This window comes from Microcaecilia unicolor, chromosome 11 (assembly GCF_901765095.1).
Source record: "Microcaecilia unicolor chromosome 11, aMicUni1.1, whole genome shotgun sequence".
In the NCBI taxonomy this organism is placed as follows: Eukaryota; Metazoa; Chordata; class Amphibia; order Gymnophiona; family Siphonopidae; genus Microcaecilia; species Microcaecilia unicolor.
The window spans coordinates 140347193-140365300 of NC_044041.1; the positions used below are offsets into that span (position 1 = coordinate 140347193).

The 18108-nt window shown below is 45.0% G+C and overlaps 1 protein-coding gene across 1 annotated transcript in view; it reads left to right on the top strand.

The window, feature by feature from the left end:
• CLASRP (CLK4 associating serine/arginine rich protein) overlaps nucleotides 1-18108 on the top strand; it is a 1081767-nt gene that overhangs the window by 132436 nt on the left and 931223 nt on the right. Inside the window, exons 3-4 of the mRNA XM_030217938.1 lie at nucleotides 9796-9893; nucleotides 10808-10909. Of these exons, the coding sequence (XP_030073798.1) occupies nucleotides 9796-9893; nucleotides 10808-10909 (200 nt within the window). The remainder of the gene's footprint in view (nucleotides 1-9795; nucleotides 9894-10807; nucleotides 10910-18108) is intronic.

Sequence of the window (18108 nt, forward strand, 5' to 3'; positions counted from 1 at the left end):
CTTGTGGTATTTCACAGGTCAGTGCCTATGGTGGCGATGAGGTGCTGTTGCCTATCTGATAGATAGGATCTGAATAAGCAAGTACTGTTCCATTGATACCTGTTTCTGCCAGTTGTCCTAACGTGATATCATGATCCACAGTGACAAAAGCTGCTGAGAAATCTAGCTTGAAATGGCTTGAAATCTGCATTTGGCCATGTTTTAGTTTCCATTTTCACTGAAACCAAAATTTTTGGTCCTGTGGCTGTCCTCCTCCCCCCACTCCTGAAAGTGAAGGAGTTCAACTTCTGTTCTGCCCCTGCCTAACGTACCACTCTAGTGGTCTAGTGGCTTGTAGGAACTCCTGGTACCAAACGATAACTGTACACAAAAGTCCCACAAGAGAAATAGCCACACATGAATGATGCACTATTTAAAACACTAGTACAGTGTAGTGCCAAATACTCCGGTAAAGACAGAATGCTTGGTAAAGCGTGTGTGCCGGTCTCCTTCACATTGAAATGTGTTTGCAGTACTGCATAATTCATGTATGCATGGTCTTTTTAAAGACTATTCCATCATTTCTTCTCAACCGCACAATCTCATTTTTAAAAACATGTTATCAGACTCCTGAGGCCAGGCACATTTGTGCGGAAACACAGTGCCATGTCGAGACTTGAGTATTAATTTTGTGTCGTTGTGTATTGCTTTTTACACATCACAGTAATAAATTCTTTCTGTTGATCCTGTGGTTTGTCCAGCCTTCCTTCGTTTCCCACTTTTTTGGTGTGCTGTAGGAGCTCCTGCCCGTGCTGTCTCCATAGTAAAAATGGCTGCCAGAACTTCCGTCTTCAGTCTTGGAGACTGCCACTGGAAGTTATGACAGCCATTTTGGTATTGGATCTGGCATGAGTAAGAACAACAGTCATTCCTTAGCATCAGCAGCAGATGAATCCAGGAACTAGTGGGTTGTATCCGCCTACCAGCAGGTGAAGATACAGAACACTGAAAGCAGTGACATTGGACACCCAGCTCCTTGTCTCCTCAGTATATCTCTATCTCCAGCAGGTGGTGGACGGATTCCTCCCAGCTCCTGGATTCTTGGGGAGCTCCTGGACTGTTTAGCCAGTTGAGCATGGGGGCGTGTGGCTAAAGGTGCCAACCTTGAGGACATACTTGTGCTGCTGGTCCCTGTCATACCCCGTTCTCCCCCATCTCTCTGTTGCCTTCCTTTTCTGGCTTGCTTTAAAAAGAAAAAAAAAAAGAGAGACTTTTCTCTCCTCACAACTTTGCAGCTGTCAGCCATTTAAAAAAAAAAAAATAAATAAAAAAATTAAAAAAATCAGGGAGAAACGTAGAATTTTTTTTGTAGGTCTGGTTGAGTTGTCTACTGGGCTGTGTGGAGGGCGGGAGCGCCATTTGGGCTCCCTCAGAGAGTGACCGCCGCTTGTTTGTACTCCTTCCTGAGCCGGTGAGTACTTTGCTGCTTTTCTTGCTGGGGCAGTGTGGTGGTGCTGGCGGGCTTGCGATCTTATTTATGACAGTGGAGGCAGTTAAAAGATGTTCCTGTTGCGGCTCTCATTGCTCCACAGCGGTGGCCTGCGTCGCGCGCTGTTCAGACTCTGTTTCGGTGGTAGCAGAGCCTATGGAGATGGTGGGTGAATGTTCCCACATTTTTGAGCCGGTGGCCCGCGTTCCCGCGGAGGTTGCTGATGCACTTTTGGAGCCCGCGCCTTTTTCGTCCCCTGAGCATTCCCGCCTTCCGGGTTTGGCGGGTATGGGAGGCGGAAGCATGGGGGTGAATTCGGGTATTCTTCTTTCTAGTGCTGAGATGGATTTCTCCCCATACTTCATTTTATTGTTTTGTCAAGCTTACCTGCTGAAGAAAGGGCTGCCTGTGGGGTCTCCTTCATTCCCTCAGGTCTCTGCAGAAGGCGGGGACAATTTTCCTACTCAGGATGATTATGCTGCTACTCTGTTCCCGGATGACATTGCAGTTACGTGCAGGCGTTTATCTCCTTTCCCTGATGGAGGGTCTGTGGCTCCTCTGTCTTCTCCTTCAGTTTTACTAGGGTTGGGTGACTCTGCTAGACCTTGAGGACTTTGAGGGGGGGGGGGAACTCCTGCTTGGAGAGCAGGATGATCCGATTGCAGTTTGGATGTTTCATCTTGAGGAGCTGCCTACGCTTATTTCTGAAGCTTTAGTAGCTCTGAATATTTCAGATCCTGAGGAACTTTCTGCTGCTTCTGTTAATCCTAAAATGGCTAGTACGAGGATACCATCTAGGGCTTTCCCAGTGCATGAATCCATTCAGGAACTAATTTCAGCATAGTAGTCTGACCATGAAAGTACTTTTAAAGTGGCTAGGGCTATAGTCCATCTCTATCTGGTGGCTCCTGCTACCTTAGAGACCTTTTCCTTGCCTAAGGTGGATGCCTTAGTAATGGCAGTTACCAAGAAGACTACTCTTCCTGTAGAGGGTGGTGTCGCCCTTAAGGATATGCAAGACAGACGTCCTGAAGCCTCGTTTAAGCGGTCCTTTGAAGTGGCCGCTTTGGCCTTATAAGCTTCTATTTGTAGTTCCTATGCGACCAGAGCTTGTCTGTCCTGGTTTCAGCAGAGTTTGGAGCAAGAACAGGAAGCTACGGGGTCTGTAGTGGGTACTCCAATGGAGTTGGCTCTCACGTATTTAGCGGATGCCCTCTATGATTTATTGAGAGCTTTGGCCAAGCAGATGTCTTTGGCAGTTTCAGCACGACGTTTGCTTTGGGTGTGCCATTGGTCCGCTGATATGGCTTCCAAACAGCGGCACACAAGACTTCCCTTTCGTGTGAAATTGCTCTTCGGTGAAGAGCTGTAAAAGATGATTTGGGAGATTCTAAGTCCCAGTGTCTTCCAGAAGACAGGCCTAGATCCAGTTTTAAGTTGGGTCCTTCAGCAGAAATCTTCCTTTCGGAGCGACAAGAGGTCGCCGAGCGCTCCAAACAGGTCTCAGCCTTCAGGTCGTCCTGCCCAATGATGGGGCGCAGGTCCATTCCTTGTCTCTTTCTGTAGGGGGGTCATTTGTCCCTCTATCATGAGGTGTGGGCCACTATTACTTCAGACCAGTGGGTCTTGGATCTCATCAGAGACAGCTACAGGTTAGAGTTTCCTTTTCCGGTCGCAGATGGATTTTTGGAGTATCATTGTGCCACGACAACCAGGAAGCAGGCCGTTCTGGCCATGTTGCAGGCGTTGTTGGACCTTGAGGCAGTGGTGCCTGTTCCTCGGGCCGAGTGAATAACAGCCGGTGTGCCAATCTACTTTGTCATTCTGGCGTATTCTCGATCTCAGGAAAGTGAGCGAGTGCTTTTGGGTTCGTCACTTCCACATGGAGACGGTGTGATCAGTTCATCCAGGGGAGTTTCTCATGGCCTTGGATCTCAAAGAGGCCTACTTGCGCATTCCCATTTGGCCTCCACATCAGCAGTATCTTCATTTTGCCGTTTTGGGTTGTCACTTCCAATTTTGCGTACTTCCCTTTGTCCTCGCCACGGTCCCTCGTACCTTTTCCAAGGTAATGGTGGTGGTTGCTGCCTCCCTCCGAAAAGAGGGGATCAAGGTTCATCTGTATCTCGACGATTGGTTGATTTGGGCGGATTTGGCCTAGGAAAGCATGACTGCCACCTCTCGAGTCCTGGAGTTCCTGCAGTCCCTCAACTGGGTCATCAGTTTTTCCAAAAGCCATTTGGTTCCCTCCCAAACTTTGGAATATCTGGGAGTTCTGTTCGATACAGCAGCTCAGGGATGGGTCTTCTTGCAAGAAAGCAGAAGTCTCAAGCTTTGTTCCCAGGTTCGCGACCTGTTGTGTTCCCCTCGTCCTCGGGCCTGGGATTACGTGCAGGTCTTGGGATCGATGACAGCCACTCTGGAAGTGGTTCCGTGGGCGAGGACTCAAATGCAGCCCCTTCAACGCGCCTTATTGAGTTGTTGGTCGCCAGTATCCCAAGATTATCGTTGTCGACTGGCGTGGCTTCTGGTTGCGAGAGACAGCATGGGCTGCGAGAGACAGCAGGGGCTGGTGGCAGTGTGCCAACAACCTTCGGAGGGGAATGCTGTTGGCGTCCACTTGCTGGGTGATAGTGGTGACGGATGCCAGTCTCTCGGGATGGGGAGCCCATTGTCTTCACCGCGTGACTCAGGGACAGTGGTCTCAAGCGGAGGCGCGGTGCTCCATCAACAGATTGGAGTTGAGGGCGGTCAGACTGGCTCTCCAGACGTTTCAGGATCTGCTGGAGAGTCAAGCAGTTCGCTTTCTCTCAGACAACACTTTTGCTGGTGGCTTACATCAATCGCCAGGGAGGCACTCAGAGCATAGCCTTGGCTTCGGAGGCAGCCAATCTTCTTTGGGCAGAGACTCATCTTCTCTGTCTTTCAGTGGCTCACATCGCTGGTCAGAGCAATGTGCAAGCCGACTTTCTCAGTCGTTGTCTCCTGAGAACCTTGAGAATGGTTCCTTCCTTTTTGCCTAAGGTGGTGTTACCTTTTCATTTAAATCAATCTATTTGACTTCCTTTCGGAAAGCGGACTTTTCCAGACAGCTTTGCTCAACTGCGTTTTTTAGACGTTAGTCTACACATGACTAATGAATTCCGTTGCTCGGATCATTTGTTTGTTCTTTTTTCTGGTCCCAGATGGGGTTTGGCAGCTTCCAAATTGACCATTTCTCGTTGGTCTAAAGAAGCCATTTTTTTTTGGCATACCTGTTGAGGGGTTCTGTTCCTCCGGAGGGTTTGCGAGCCCATTCGACTCGGGCGTAGGCTGCTTCTTGGTCGGAAACAGCAGTTCTTTCTTTGGATGACATTTGTCGGGCAGCTACTTGGGCATCTTGTCATTTGTTTGTGAAACACTATAGGTGTGATGTAGAGGCAAGGAAGGACACTTGCTTTGGTGTGGCGGTGCTCTCTTGGGGAGCTGCGGCTTCCCATCCTATTTATGGATTGCTTTGGTACATCCCACCAGTTCCTGGATTCATCTGCTGCTGATGCTAAAGAAGGAAAAATTATGTCTTACCTGATAATTTTCTTTCCTTTAGTTGCAGCAGATGAATCCAACATCCCTCCCTGTTTTTTCTTGATTTTTCACTTTGTTGAGCTACAGACAATTCTACATAGAAAGCAGAAAAATTGAACAGAAGACGTTGAATTCCAGTTTACAGTTTGACTCCTTTAACCTTTTGAGTCATTGTTTATAACAGTTTCACATTTTGTGTTTGGCTGTTGCCGTTTGTTGTGAGAAGAGTGTTCCTTTCTTTCTCCTTTCTTCTGCTTTGGGAAACGACTTATACTGAGGAGACAAGAAGCTGGGTGTCCAGTGTCACCTCTTTCAGTGTTCTCTATCGCCACCTGCTGGTAGGCGGATACAACCCACCAGTTCCTGGATTCATCTGCTGCGACTAAAGGAAAGAAAATTATCAGGTAAGACAATTTTTCCTTTTGACTGCAGAGACAGCATGGGCAGGAGCGACCTGCTCCTACAAAACCACTAGACCACCAAGGTGGTATGGTGGACCCAGGAGGAGGGGGAGGGGGAAGTTGAGCTCCTTCAGTTCAGAGGAGGCAGTGGAGGGAGGGGGGAATTGGGGGCTGTTTCTGTTCTGAGGCTGGACTGGCTTTGGCTGAAACCGAACGAGTGGCGAATTTTGGCTGCAGATTCAGTTTCAGCCAAAACTGAAGAAACCAGTTTCGGTTGGTCGCCTCGTAGGGTTTTGGTGCTTGGTGAAATCAGCCCTTATATTTTATTTGGGCATATACCTCTCAGTATTTGCAGTTTTTGTTCCCTCTCAGTATTGGCTATTTTCAATTTCAGTGTCATAGTAACATAGTAACATAGTAGATGACGGCAGAAAAAGACCTGCACGGTCCATCCAGTCTGCCCAACAAGATAACTCATATTTGCTGCTTTTTGTGTATACCCTACTTTGATTTGTACCTGTGCTCTTCAGGGCACAGACCGTATAAGTCTGCCCAGCACTATCCCCGCCTCCCAACCACCCGTCCCTCCTCCCAACCACCGGCTCCGGCACAGACCGCACAAGTCTGCCCAGCACCAGCCCCGCCTCCCAACCCCGGCTCCAGCACAGACCGTACAAGTCTGTCCAGCACTATCCCCGCCTCCCAACCACCAGTCCCGCTGCCCACCACCGGCCCTGGCACAGACCGTACAAGTCTGTCCAGCACTATCCCCGCCTCCCAACCACCAGCCCCGCTTCCCGATCCTGACTAAGCTCCTGAGGATCCATTCCTTCGGCACAGGATTCCTTTATGCTTATCCCACGCATGTTTGAATTCCGTTACCGTTTTCATTTCCACCACCTCCCGCGGGAGGGCATTCCAAGCATCCACTACTCTCTCCGTGAAAAAATACTTCCTGACATTTTTCTTGAGTCTGCCCCCCTTCAATCTCATTTCATGTCCTCTCGTTCTACCACCTTCCCATCTCCGGAAAAGGGTCGTTTGGGGATTAATACCTTTCAAATATTTGAACGTCTGTATCATATTACCCCTGTTTCTCCTTTCCTCCAGAGTATACATGTTTAGTTCAGCAAGTCTCTCCTCATACGTCTTGTAACGCAAATCCCATACCATTCTCGTAGCTTTTCTTTGTACCGCTTCAATTCTTTTTACATCCTTAACAAGATACGGCCTCCAAAACTGAACACAATACTCCAGGTGGGGCCTCACCAACGACTTATACAGGGGCATCAACACCCCCTTTCTTCTGCTGGTCACACCTCTCTCTATACAGCCTAACAACCTTCTAGCTACGGCCACCGCCTTGTCACACTGTTTCGTCGCCTTCAAATCCTCAGATACTATCACCCCAAGATCCCTTTCTCCGCCCGTACCTATCAGACTCTCCCTGCCTAACACATACATCTCCCGTGGATTTCTATTCCCTAAGTGCATCACTTTGCATTTCTTCGCATTGAATTTTAATTGCCAAACCGTAGACCATTCTTCTAGCTTCCTCAGATCTTTTTTCATGTTTTCCACTCCCTCCGTGGTGTCCACTCTGTTACAGATCTTAGTATCATCTGCAAATAGGCAAACTTTACCTTCTAACCCTTCGGCAATGTCACTCACAAATATAGTGAACAGAATCGGCCCCAGCACCGATCCCTGAGGCACTCCACTACTCACCTTTCCTTCCTCCGAGCGAATTCCATTCACCACCACCCTCTGGCGTCTGTCCGTCAACCAGTTCCTAATCCAGTTCACCACTTCGGGTCCTATCTTCAGCCCCTCCAGTTTATTTAAGAGCCTCCTGTGGGGAACCATGTCAGAAGCTTTGCTGAAATCTAAGTAGATTACGTCCATAGCTCGTCCCTGATTCAATTCTCCTGTCACCCAATCAAAGAACTCAATGAGATTCGTTTGGCACGATTTCCCTTTGGTAAAACCATGTTGTCTCGGATCTTGCAACTTATTGGCTTCCAGAAAATTCACTATCCTTTCCTTCAGCATCGCTTCCATTACTTTTCCGATAACTGAAGTGAGGCTTACCGGCCTGTAGTTTCCAGCTTCTTCCCTATCATCACTTTTGTGAAGAGGGACCACCTCCGCCGTTCTCCAATCCCTCGGAACCTTTCCCGTCTGCAAGGATATATTAAACAAATCTTTAAGAGGACCCGCCAAAACCTCTCTGAGCTCCCTCAATATCCTGGGGTGGATCCCGTCCGATCCCATGGCTTTGTCCACCTTTAGCTTTTCAAGTTGTTGATACACACTTTCTTCCGTGAACGGTGCTGTATCCACTTCATTCTCAATTGTATTATTTCCAGTCCATCGCGGTCCTTCTCCAGGATTTTCTTCTGTGAAAACAGAACAAAAGTATCTATTTAGCAAATTTGCTTTTTCTTCATCATTTTCCACATAGCGGTTCGCAGTATCTTTTAGTCTCACAATTCCCTTTTTAGTCATTCTCCTTTCACTAATATACCTGAAGAAATTTTTGTCACACCTCCTTACATTTATAGCCATTTGTTCTTCCGCTTGCGCTTTTGCCAGTCGTATCTCTCTCTTGGCTTCTTTCATTTTCATCCGGTAATCCTCCATGTGTTCCTTTTCTTGAGTTTTTCTGTATTTCTGGAACGCCAACTCTTTAGCCTTTATTTTCTCAACCACTTGCTTGGAGAACCATATTGGTTTCCTTTTTCTCTTGCTTTTATTTACTTTCCTTACATAAAGGTTTGTGGCCCTATTTATAGCTTCTTTCAGCCTGGACCACTGTCCTTCCACTTCTCGTATTTCCTCCCAGCCCATCATCTCCTTCCTCAGGTATTCCCCCATTTTACTAAAGTCAGCACGCTTGAAATCCAGGACTTTGAGTTTTGAGTGGCCGCTCTCCACTTTAGCTGTCATATCAAACCAAACCGTTTGATGGTCACTGTTGCCCAGGTGGGCACCCACTCGGATATTTGACACGCTATCCCCATTTGTGAGCACTAGATCCAGTGTCGCTCCCTCCCTCGTGGGTTCCATCACCATTTGTCTGAGCAAAACACTTTGGAAAGCATCCACGATCCTTCTACTTCTTTCCGATTCCGCAGAGGGAACCTTCCAATCTACATCCGGCAGATTGAAATCTCCCAGCAACAGCACCTCTCTCTTGCTTCCCAACTCCTTTCACTACTGATGTTCTGACTCTGATTTTTAGTACTCTACATATCTATATCTTTAATACTAGCATCTATAGTGCTTTTTCCTCTTGGGGCTTACAATGTGACATCCTCTTGGTGATGGAGATGTTCTTTTTTTTATGCAATATTTTTTTTTCCTTTTTGATTACAGCCCTTTGTATGCCTTGATTTGGTGCAATGCACTACAGATATACCTCCCACCCTGTTTGTGAACTGCTTTGCTACATCTCACAAATTCTGGACTGATCTGCTGGGATCCTAAGGAAGGAGAAATTATGTCTGTCTTGATCATTTTCTCTTTTAGTCCCAACTGATCAGTCTAGAAACTGGACTGTCTTATCTTTTCCATCTGTGACATAAATCCTTTGGATTTCTCTTGGAATCTGTGAGTTACAACTAGCTCTGTCTTCCTTAAGGGAATTCCCTGTCAAGGAAGTTTGATAGCTGCTCCATTATAATGACTCCTATTCCAGTCATGTGTCATTGAAGATGGGGATTCCTTCTTCACATGACTAATTCTCTTACTCCTCTACAATGCCTCCTGTTTCTGATGTGGCTTCTACTTATATTGCTCAGGGCAGGCTACTGGTTATTAGGGGGCATTTTGGGGTGAGTAATCTTTCTTTAGTATGTGCTTTCAGGCACATTGCTTTGTTAGTCAAAATACTGAAGATTCTATGGCTGCACGATACCCTTTAGGGGGCAAATTACAAGGAACTACTTCGTTCCATCTGCTGGTCAGAGGACATAAATCACAAGTTCTGGACTGATCTATTGGAACTAAAGGAAAGAAAATTATGAGGTAGGACATATTTTCTCCATCTTGTTCCAGTAACCCAGATCTCTGGGGGTGAGAGGGGTGCATACTAAGGGACATTAGAGGGGCAGTGATATGCTGAATATTTCATGTGTCTGAGGTGGAACTTGAAATATGAAATTTCCACTTGCCCTTCGGTCGCTGCTGTTGTCTACATCCACTTTGCTCAAGTAAATAAAAAGGACAGGAGATATAAAATGTGACCCTGTAGCTTCAACAAGTACTTTGCTCAAGCAGATCTGAGTATGCAGTAAGTTAAGTGAAAAAAATCTTTAGCAGGAAGTTAAGTGAAAAAAAAATCTTTATTTTTGTTTACAGAAAAAGGACCCAGCACAGTTTCTCCAGGTCCATGGCCGCTCGTGTAAGATTCATCTGGATTCTGCCATAGCACTGGCGGCAGAAAGCCCCGTCAACATGTGAGAGCTAGCACTTGATTATAAAACATAAGAGCTGAAGAGGCGGTGGTGTTCTTTCTCAGGGGGTATTAATTCATTCGAGATACCAGATGCCTTGTGTTTTCTGGTAGCATGGAGGGAAAGAAGAGTACACTTAATATATCCTAACATCTGAGGCTGTGCAATCACTGCCAGGGAGTGGGATAACACTGTTCTATTTCCTATGCATGAAGCATGGCAATGTGCATTGGGAGGGGGGCTGAAAGGAGATGGGGAGCTGCTATTCTGCCTTAGGCTTTGTGCTTCCTGCTAGGGTGTTCTACTCCATTATTGGTTCTGGAAGCATGATGCTTCCTACAAAGTGTGGAGTCAGTGGTTAGAACACTAATTCAGTCTGGGTGTCTGAACCCTGGCACTCCTGCTGGAGAGGTTTGGAGGGGCAGTTTGGCCACTGATCCATTTCTGAGGCCTGTAGCTTCCTGTTGGGGAAGCAAACATTTATTCTCAGCACTGAAAGATTGGTGCTCTCTACTGATCTTAGTGATAAAGGTCTGGCACTTCCTACTATGGTAGTGCCAAGATACTCGTAATTTTTCAGCTCACATGCAGGTGGGATGCATACAAAGAAAATGGTGTGCATCTCTTCTATAGGTGGCCTGAATGTAGATGTAGCTGTCCATACAAATCAACATTTGTTGAAGTAGGAAACAAAAGCAGCAACCTAGGAGCTGTGCTGCTAGCACAGATGTGAAAGAATACCTAGCATTTTTGTCCTTACATCAGTTCAGGACATCTTTTCCATTTCTTGTATTGAGGTTGTCATGAATTGTTTGCTAGGCCCTGCATTGCTGCCATAAAGACATAGGCTCTGAAAAAGTAAAATGAATCATCAAATATTGCTGATGGCCACCTTGTTTTGATCTTTGTCCTGATAGGATGCCATGGCAAGGAGATACCAACAACATGATTGACCGGTTTGATGTGAGAGCCCACTTGGACTATATCCCAGAGTATACACCGCCTCTGTTCAGCACTATGTGAGTCATTTCTGCATGTGGCACTTGGACAGTCTGCTGTAATAATGGTGTGGTTGCTGTAACCAACTCTTAACAGCACCATGATAGGGGAAGCTTGACTACTGATGTCACTGATACAATGCCATCAGGAGCCAGTTTCACATTGTTAGAGGCCGACCAAAACCGAATCCTCGGACAAAATCTGTGGTTTGGTTTTGGCCATAGCTAAAAGTGGCCATCAATTGCCACTGCAAACCAGCCTTTCCTACCCCCGTGACAGAAAACATGTCCTCTCCACCCCCGGGCCTACCTTGTAAAAGCCCTGGTGGTCTAGTTGTGTCTTCGAGGCAGGAGCATCATGAGTTGCTCCTGTTTCTGTGAGCTGTGCTGTAACAACAGTGGCTGCGACTTCCTCCTGCAGCCTTGTGAGGCTGCCACAGAATGTCGCAGCTGCCATTTTGGAATTGGGAATGGCCTAAGCAGCAGCGACTTGCTCCTGTTCAGGCCATTTCCAATTCCAACATGGCGGCCACTCCTAATTCCAACATGGCGTCCACAACCTCCCTGGCAGTCTGGGCCGCCGTTGTTGCACAGCAGATGGGGTAGGAGCAACTCATGATGCTCCTGCCTCAAAGACACTACTAGACCACCAGGGCCTTTACAAGTTAGGCCCAGGGAGGGCCTACGGTGGGGAGCAGGCTATAGTTTCATTTTGTGTTGGGTTCAGTTGGCCTCTATTGTTAAAAACTATTGAAACTCTAGAGAGAGAACCTTTATTGCTCCTCTGTAACAAATGTTTTCAGTAGATAGTAGGCTTGAAAAAGCACGCAAGTGGGAAAAATCGTTGCATGTCATTGAGGGCCAGATGCACTAAACCTTAACGACCCTCTAACAACCCTTTAACGAAGGAAATTTCTAACCGTTGCATGCATTAAAGGCCTTTTTCCAACGAAGCAAGCAGCTAACGAAAACGGAATACAAAAGAGTAACTACCATTGTAATGTGGACGATTCGGGATGCACTAACAATACTGACGATTATACCGAATCATTTACTGCGACATATTAAACGTATGGTCAGAGCAGTCGTAAAGGCCTGAGCTGTCATCTCCCTGCTTCCCCCTGCACCTTAAAATTCCAAGCTGTTTAAAAACAAAAGTGAGATAAACAACACCTCCCGGCTTCTCTGCTCTCCTCTGAAGCATTCTGAAAACAACTTTAAACTGCTCAGGTCAGGTCCCCCTCCCCCTCCCTTCCTCTGTTTCTGGGGGGGGGGGGGGGGGGGCGGCCCAGGTCTCTCTGCTGAGCTAAAGGGAATCACAGTGAAAGAGGTCTTTTGTTAGAAAGGGGGATTTATGAAGGACGTCCTTTTGGAGTCTTGAGGAGGACCTCTTCAACTGCACTCTCCTGCTAGGATCACAGAGCTAAATGCTCGCATGTCCCGATCCCCCCCCCCCCCCCCCTCACACGCCCCCATCTGACATAAGCAACCTACGTAGGTTTAATAAGTTTGTGTTGAAGTTTGTGGTTCTGCGCATGTTTTAGGAGCCGACTACCAACGGGGATTACGAATCTGTAATGCATTGTACTTTACAATACCGCACCGAACATGTGTGACTTGTTTTTTTGGTGCATTCTTCGTTTTTTCAAATTCGGTAAGCACTTTTACGTTTTAGATTTTTTTACATTTGGTTGATGCATCTGGGCCTGAGACAGAACAGCTCTTTCAGAGCTCAGAAATTAGTGTAAAGTTCTGAGTTTGTGTGGCCCTTCCTGTGCGCACACTCTTCAGCATGTCAGTTTCAAAGCTTGAGCTGTTGGGGAGGTGGGAGGGATTGTGCAGTTCCCTTTCTGTCATTGAGTACGATTGAATCAGGCACACGTGGGTAACTCCCAAGGTTAGGGTTGTTCACAAGTTCTATTTACAGTTCCGTATTTAGAAGTAGCTTGCACACAAACAGTATGAGATTTGCAACATCACACAAGCAGACTTGCTAGCACAGCCTGTTCTTTTGTGGCTTGGTCAAAGCAAGTAGTGGGAAGTAAAAGTATGACGTGAAGACCATTTCACTGTTTTACAAATAGTATCCTTCAAAGTAGATTTTTAAAGGGCCATAGTAACTGCAGTAGCTCTGATTTAGTGCTAAAAGAAGTACCAGTCTGTTTATAACAGAATTGGATGCAGGTTGCTAACCAGTGTGGTGATCTTCTGACTGGTATTTGAGCCAAAGCAAACAAAAAGCTGGGAAAATCATACGATTGACTCTGTTGTTTTGAGGCAGTATGTGAGAGCCTGTTTTCAGATTAGAGTGTAAAAGACTTTCTCACGTGAGAACTGTTAGGCAGCTTTGAACAGAAATGCTTCATTGATATGGAAACGTGTTAACTACTTTGAGTAAAAAATTGGAATGAATTTGAAGAAAAGCTTTATTATGCTGAAACTGCATCTATAGGCCCTGATGCTCAAAAGTAAATGTGGGCGCTAGAGGCCATTAGCGCCGTACTAGCGTCCGCATTTATCTGTGCAGAAAGTTCAGAAGCTCGGAGCGCGGGAACAAACGAGTGCGCAGATGAACAGTGCAAGTAGGATGCTAATGTAGTCAAGCTCATGTAAATGAGGCCATTTTCTATTCCCAGTGCTCAGAAAAGAGCACCCGAAACAAAACTGCTGTAACGCTGCAAAAAATAACACCAGGTCGGATTCTTTCTGCAAAATTTGCCAGTTTTGATTGCACAGACATTTTTGGTTGAAACCTGACCCTGAATTTTGGCCCGCTTTTGGTGCCAAATCTAAAACCGAAATTTGGTTGGCCTCTCTATATGCCACCAAATTGGTGGAAAGTAGTTCAGGATAGTTCTGGGAAAACATACTCAACTTTCACTTAAACATGATTCTCTGTAGCACAGATAGGGGAGTACAGGCACACACTGGGTGATGTAACTGACAGAGCCTTGTGTGCCAGCACTCCTGTAGGCCAGAAATGTCAGTCTATTACCTTTCTGAGCATGTGCAGGGATCCCTCAGTCTTTTGCTGCCTCTGAGCTGGAAGAATGTCGGCACACAAGGCTCCATTGGTGACATCACCTAGAGTGTGGCTGCATTCCCCTGCTGTCTATGGAGAACCTTTATTATATGTAAGCAACTTCACTTTCTCATCACCAAAAGGTTCATGTCCGATCCTTGCAAAGGAACCAAGAAAAACCAACCTTACCAGCCTTTCTTCTCCATTACACAATCTTACACCAAACAGCCAACTAATGGAAGTACTCACTCCTATATTTTAAACATTTGTGGTCCGCTTACACCTAAGTGGATCACAGTAAAATAGACATACAACCATATCCCTCTTCCCCTATTCAGATCTGCTTGTATGCTGTTCACAGGATAACATCCTTTACACAGTAAGAAACGCTTGCATAAACTTGTCTTTAACAAAACTTCCTCAATTGTGAAGTGCTGGAATACAGTCGTAATACTCCAGGAAGTGTATTCCATAGCAATGGACCAGCCACATCGAAAGAAGCACCCCTGGTTTCAGTATAATAAACATCAGTAGACGCTTGTATAGATAAATTCATGCCAGGTTCTGAGCACAAACATTGACGTGGTTGATAGAGGCAATGACTGAACCATATACCAGGGGGTAGTTGAATAAAAGATTTGGTGAATCAGTAAGAGCTCCTTAAACTGCACCCTGTATTTAACGGGTAACCAATGTAGTTGTTACTGGAGTCACATGTGAAAATTTTCAGGGCTGTGGAGTTGGTACAAAAATCCTTCGACTCCAACTCTGACTCCGACTCCTCAGTTTATGGTACCTCTGACTCCGACTCTGACTGCTCAGTTTTTAATATGTATTTTTTTTGCATGTTGACTGAAAGAGTGCAGCATGCAAGGCTGCATGTTAATGTTTGGGTTTAAAATCTATGTCATTGTGACTTTTTATTTTATTTATTAAAGAAACTATAAATATTCATTAATCCTAAAGTTTAAACAAAAAAACACACACAAAAAAACAAGGTTATGTTTATTGTTTTTTTTTTATCAAGTATAAAGTCATCATAGCATTAGCAAGTATAAAAATCTGGAACAACCACATCCTTTGGAAATTCTAGAACAACATCCTTTGGAAATTAGAACAAAATCAAAGTTAACCTACATAAACCAAAAACATTTGGAAAACCTAAAACAACATATATTATTTAAACTTGGCATATATAGCTGTAGAATAGCTGTTAAACATAATCCAAAATTAACTAATATATTGTTCTTAGAAACAGAATTGCTTCTGCCAGATCCTCCTTCATAGAAGCCCTTAAATCTGATTTGATTATTTTCAGTGCTGAAAACAGTCTTTCAACACTGACTTTGGTGGGTGGCATTGCTGTTACGCTTCTAGCTGCATCACTGACAATCTCTGGATAAACAATGATGGCTTCTTCTATAGTCAGTTTTGATGAGCGGTCAAACTTTTCCACTTCTTTTAATCCTTTAAAAAACTCTTGCATGAATTTCTTTATATGGACATTTACAGGTTGCTTTTCCATGCTTAACAGACATCGCTTTGCTTTTGAAGCTTCCATTTTGTCCAAATAGGCTTGAAAATTCTCTTCATTTGAAGAGGATGAACCTGAGTTACCATTGCCACCAGTGTTTATAGCTTTAGCTTCATCCAGTGGTTTATGAGTTTCAGGTAGCAACCCTTTCATGCGAACTGCTATGTCATAGATTGCCTGTTTTCCTGTAGCAATTTGGTCACTGCTCAACAAAATTCGGCTCATTGGATCAATATAAATAGCAGCTAAGAGAATTTGATTATCCAGCAAGAGCTCCTCTCTTTTCTTCATTGAAGATACAATACCATCAGCAATTAACCCCCCACTTTTGTTAAGGTTATATATCAAGCCCTTCCATTCCAAGAAGAATTTACCTGGTGTTAAATCTTCATATTGCAGCTTCTTGGTAACAGGAAAAGGGTAAGAAAGTAGCCTAATTCTGTAACTTGAGCCCACTGGTTTTCTTTTAATGAAACATTTACATTGTCCAGTTCTTCAAGAAAGTCTTTTAGTTCAAGCAAACGCTTTATCATCAAGTAAGTGCTTCCCCAGGGCGTTGCTTGATCCAAAATGGCTCCTTTTCCAGCACGTCTCTTCAGAATAGCATCTGTTTTAGGGATCCTGGCTGCAACAGCTACTTGCCTCAACTTGCTAATTAGTGTAGCCGAATGACGATCCTTCAATCCATCTCTTATTGCTAGTTGCAGAGTATGAACAGCACAACACATATGTTGAATGGTAATAAGCTTAGATGCTTCTTCAGCAATATCATCCAAACTTTCACAGCTTTCTTGAATTGCAGAACTGTCATCTTCTGATATTTGTATGCTGCTTTCTTCATCAACTTCCTTCATTTTTTCAATTGTGCTTAACATATTTGAAGCATTATCAGTTACAATACATAGAATGTGTTCCTTTTTAATTTCAAAATCTTCTAAAACACCTTCCACTAACTTCTGCAGATACTCACTGGTATGATGTGCCTGAGTGTCCTTTACTCCTAACGTCCGGGTTATTGTTTTTTTGTTTTCATCAGCAAATCTAACATTAATTGCAAAATAATTGACTCTGTGACGTGTGCATGCATCCATTTTAATAAAGACAAAACGTCCCTTCAGACTTTTTCTTAGTTCTTCCTTCTTACATTTGGCCTTTTCAAGTATAAGTTTCCTTATACTTTCTCGTTCCAGAGAAACTCCAAGCTTTTTAGCCATTTCTCCATTTAAGCCTAAAAAGGCTGGTTGTGAAAAAAAAAAGATAGTGGTATACTATTCTTTACTGCCATTTCAATGATGTGGTTTTTGAATTTTTCTGGTGTCATTGTTATAGTAACTTTGTCAGCTGTAAAAAATCTTGATAGTTGTGTCTGGCCTCCAGTAGATTTCTGATCTTTTATTGACCCTGAAGTAGATGGAATGTTTTCATTGCTATCTTTCTCAGTCACAGCTTCTAACACTTTAGGATGGAAACGCTGCAAGTGTCTTTTCAAATTTGATGCTCTTGTAGGTCCATTTTTTTCATAACCACTGAAACTGCTAATTTTTGCATCACATGCTTTTTCACCACCATCATCATCTTCTATAATACATTGACATACATAATGTTTCCCATCTATTGATATTGTAAAGTGTTCATAAACAGCAGACTTTGTCATGTTTCCTGACATTCTTTTTGCCATTGTGAATGGTGTGCCACTTCCACTAAAATATAAAGCTCTTCTTGCAGAGAGAGAGGAAGTTGGGTGGAGTCTCTGCTGCCTTATCTGTGTGTGCTGAATGATCTTCTCTTGACAGCTGAAGAACTAACACCCCCCTCCCTCTGGAATACAAATCACAAGGAAACAAAATGTCAAAAAGGGAGCAGTCTGCCATTTGAAGAATAAACCTAAAAAGAGAGTACCCCACCAAACACAGCAACAGGAGAAATACACAATTAAGCCAATAGTTTCAAACATTCAGGGCATTGCTGACCAATACCAGATTAAAAAGGAGCCCACGTCTTGTTAAACAGAACTATGTCGACCATGTTTCCGTGCGGTCAATTTACTTAGGAAATAGGCATCCCATAGGGCTGTTTTCAATTGTAGGAAGCAGAAAATGCTGTAGAATTTGTGAGCAGGCAGGTGAAAAGGGATCACGGAAGTCACGAGGAAAGGGGGTGCAGAGAGCAGGGGAACCCCAGCAGGGCAGATTTCATAAGCACCACTCCGGCATTCAGAAAGCCGGACTACCGGAGGCTGAAAGGCTAGCAGGGTTAAGGAAGAAGGGGAGGAACTACCATTCCCAGAATCCCTCTCTTCCCCACCCGGCTGTGCAGGAGCTAGGGGAGGAGATAGAAGATTGGGAAATGGTTTCTGTGGAAGGTAATGGAGAGGTTGGGGGCAGAGGAAGCTGGGGATGAGGATAAAATGGAGGTTGCTGAAGGACTAGAGGAGGGGCAGATGGAGATTGGGGCTTTGGCCCAAACGAGGATAGGTATTGTGAGGGGGTGGCTGGCAGCTCCTTGGAGACAGTGGTGGAAGACCAGAGGAGAGAGGCTGAGGCACTGGGTGAGGTCTCTGCTAAAGAGGGGACAGGTGCTGGCCTCAGGAAAGAGACAGGAGCTGAGTACAATTCAAACCCCAGCATGACCAAGGTGGGAAAAGTGCTGTTTATCTGGGCTGTA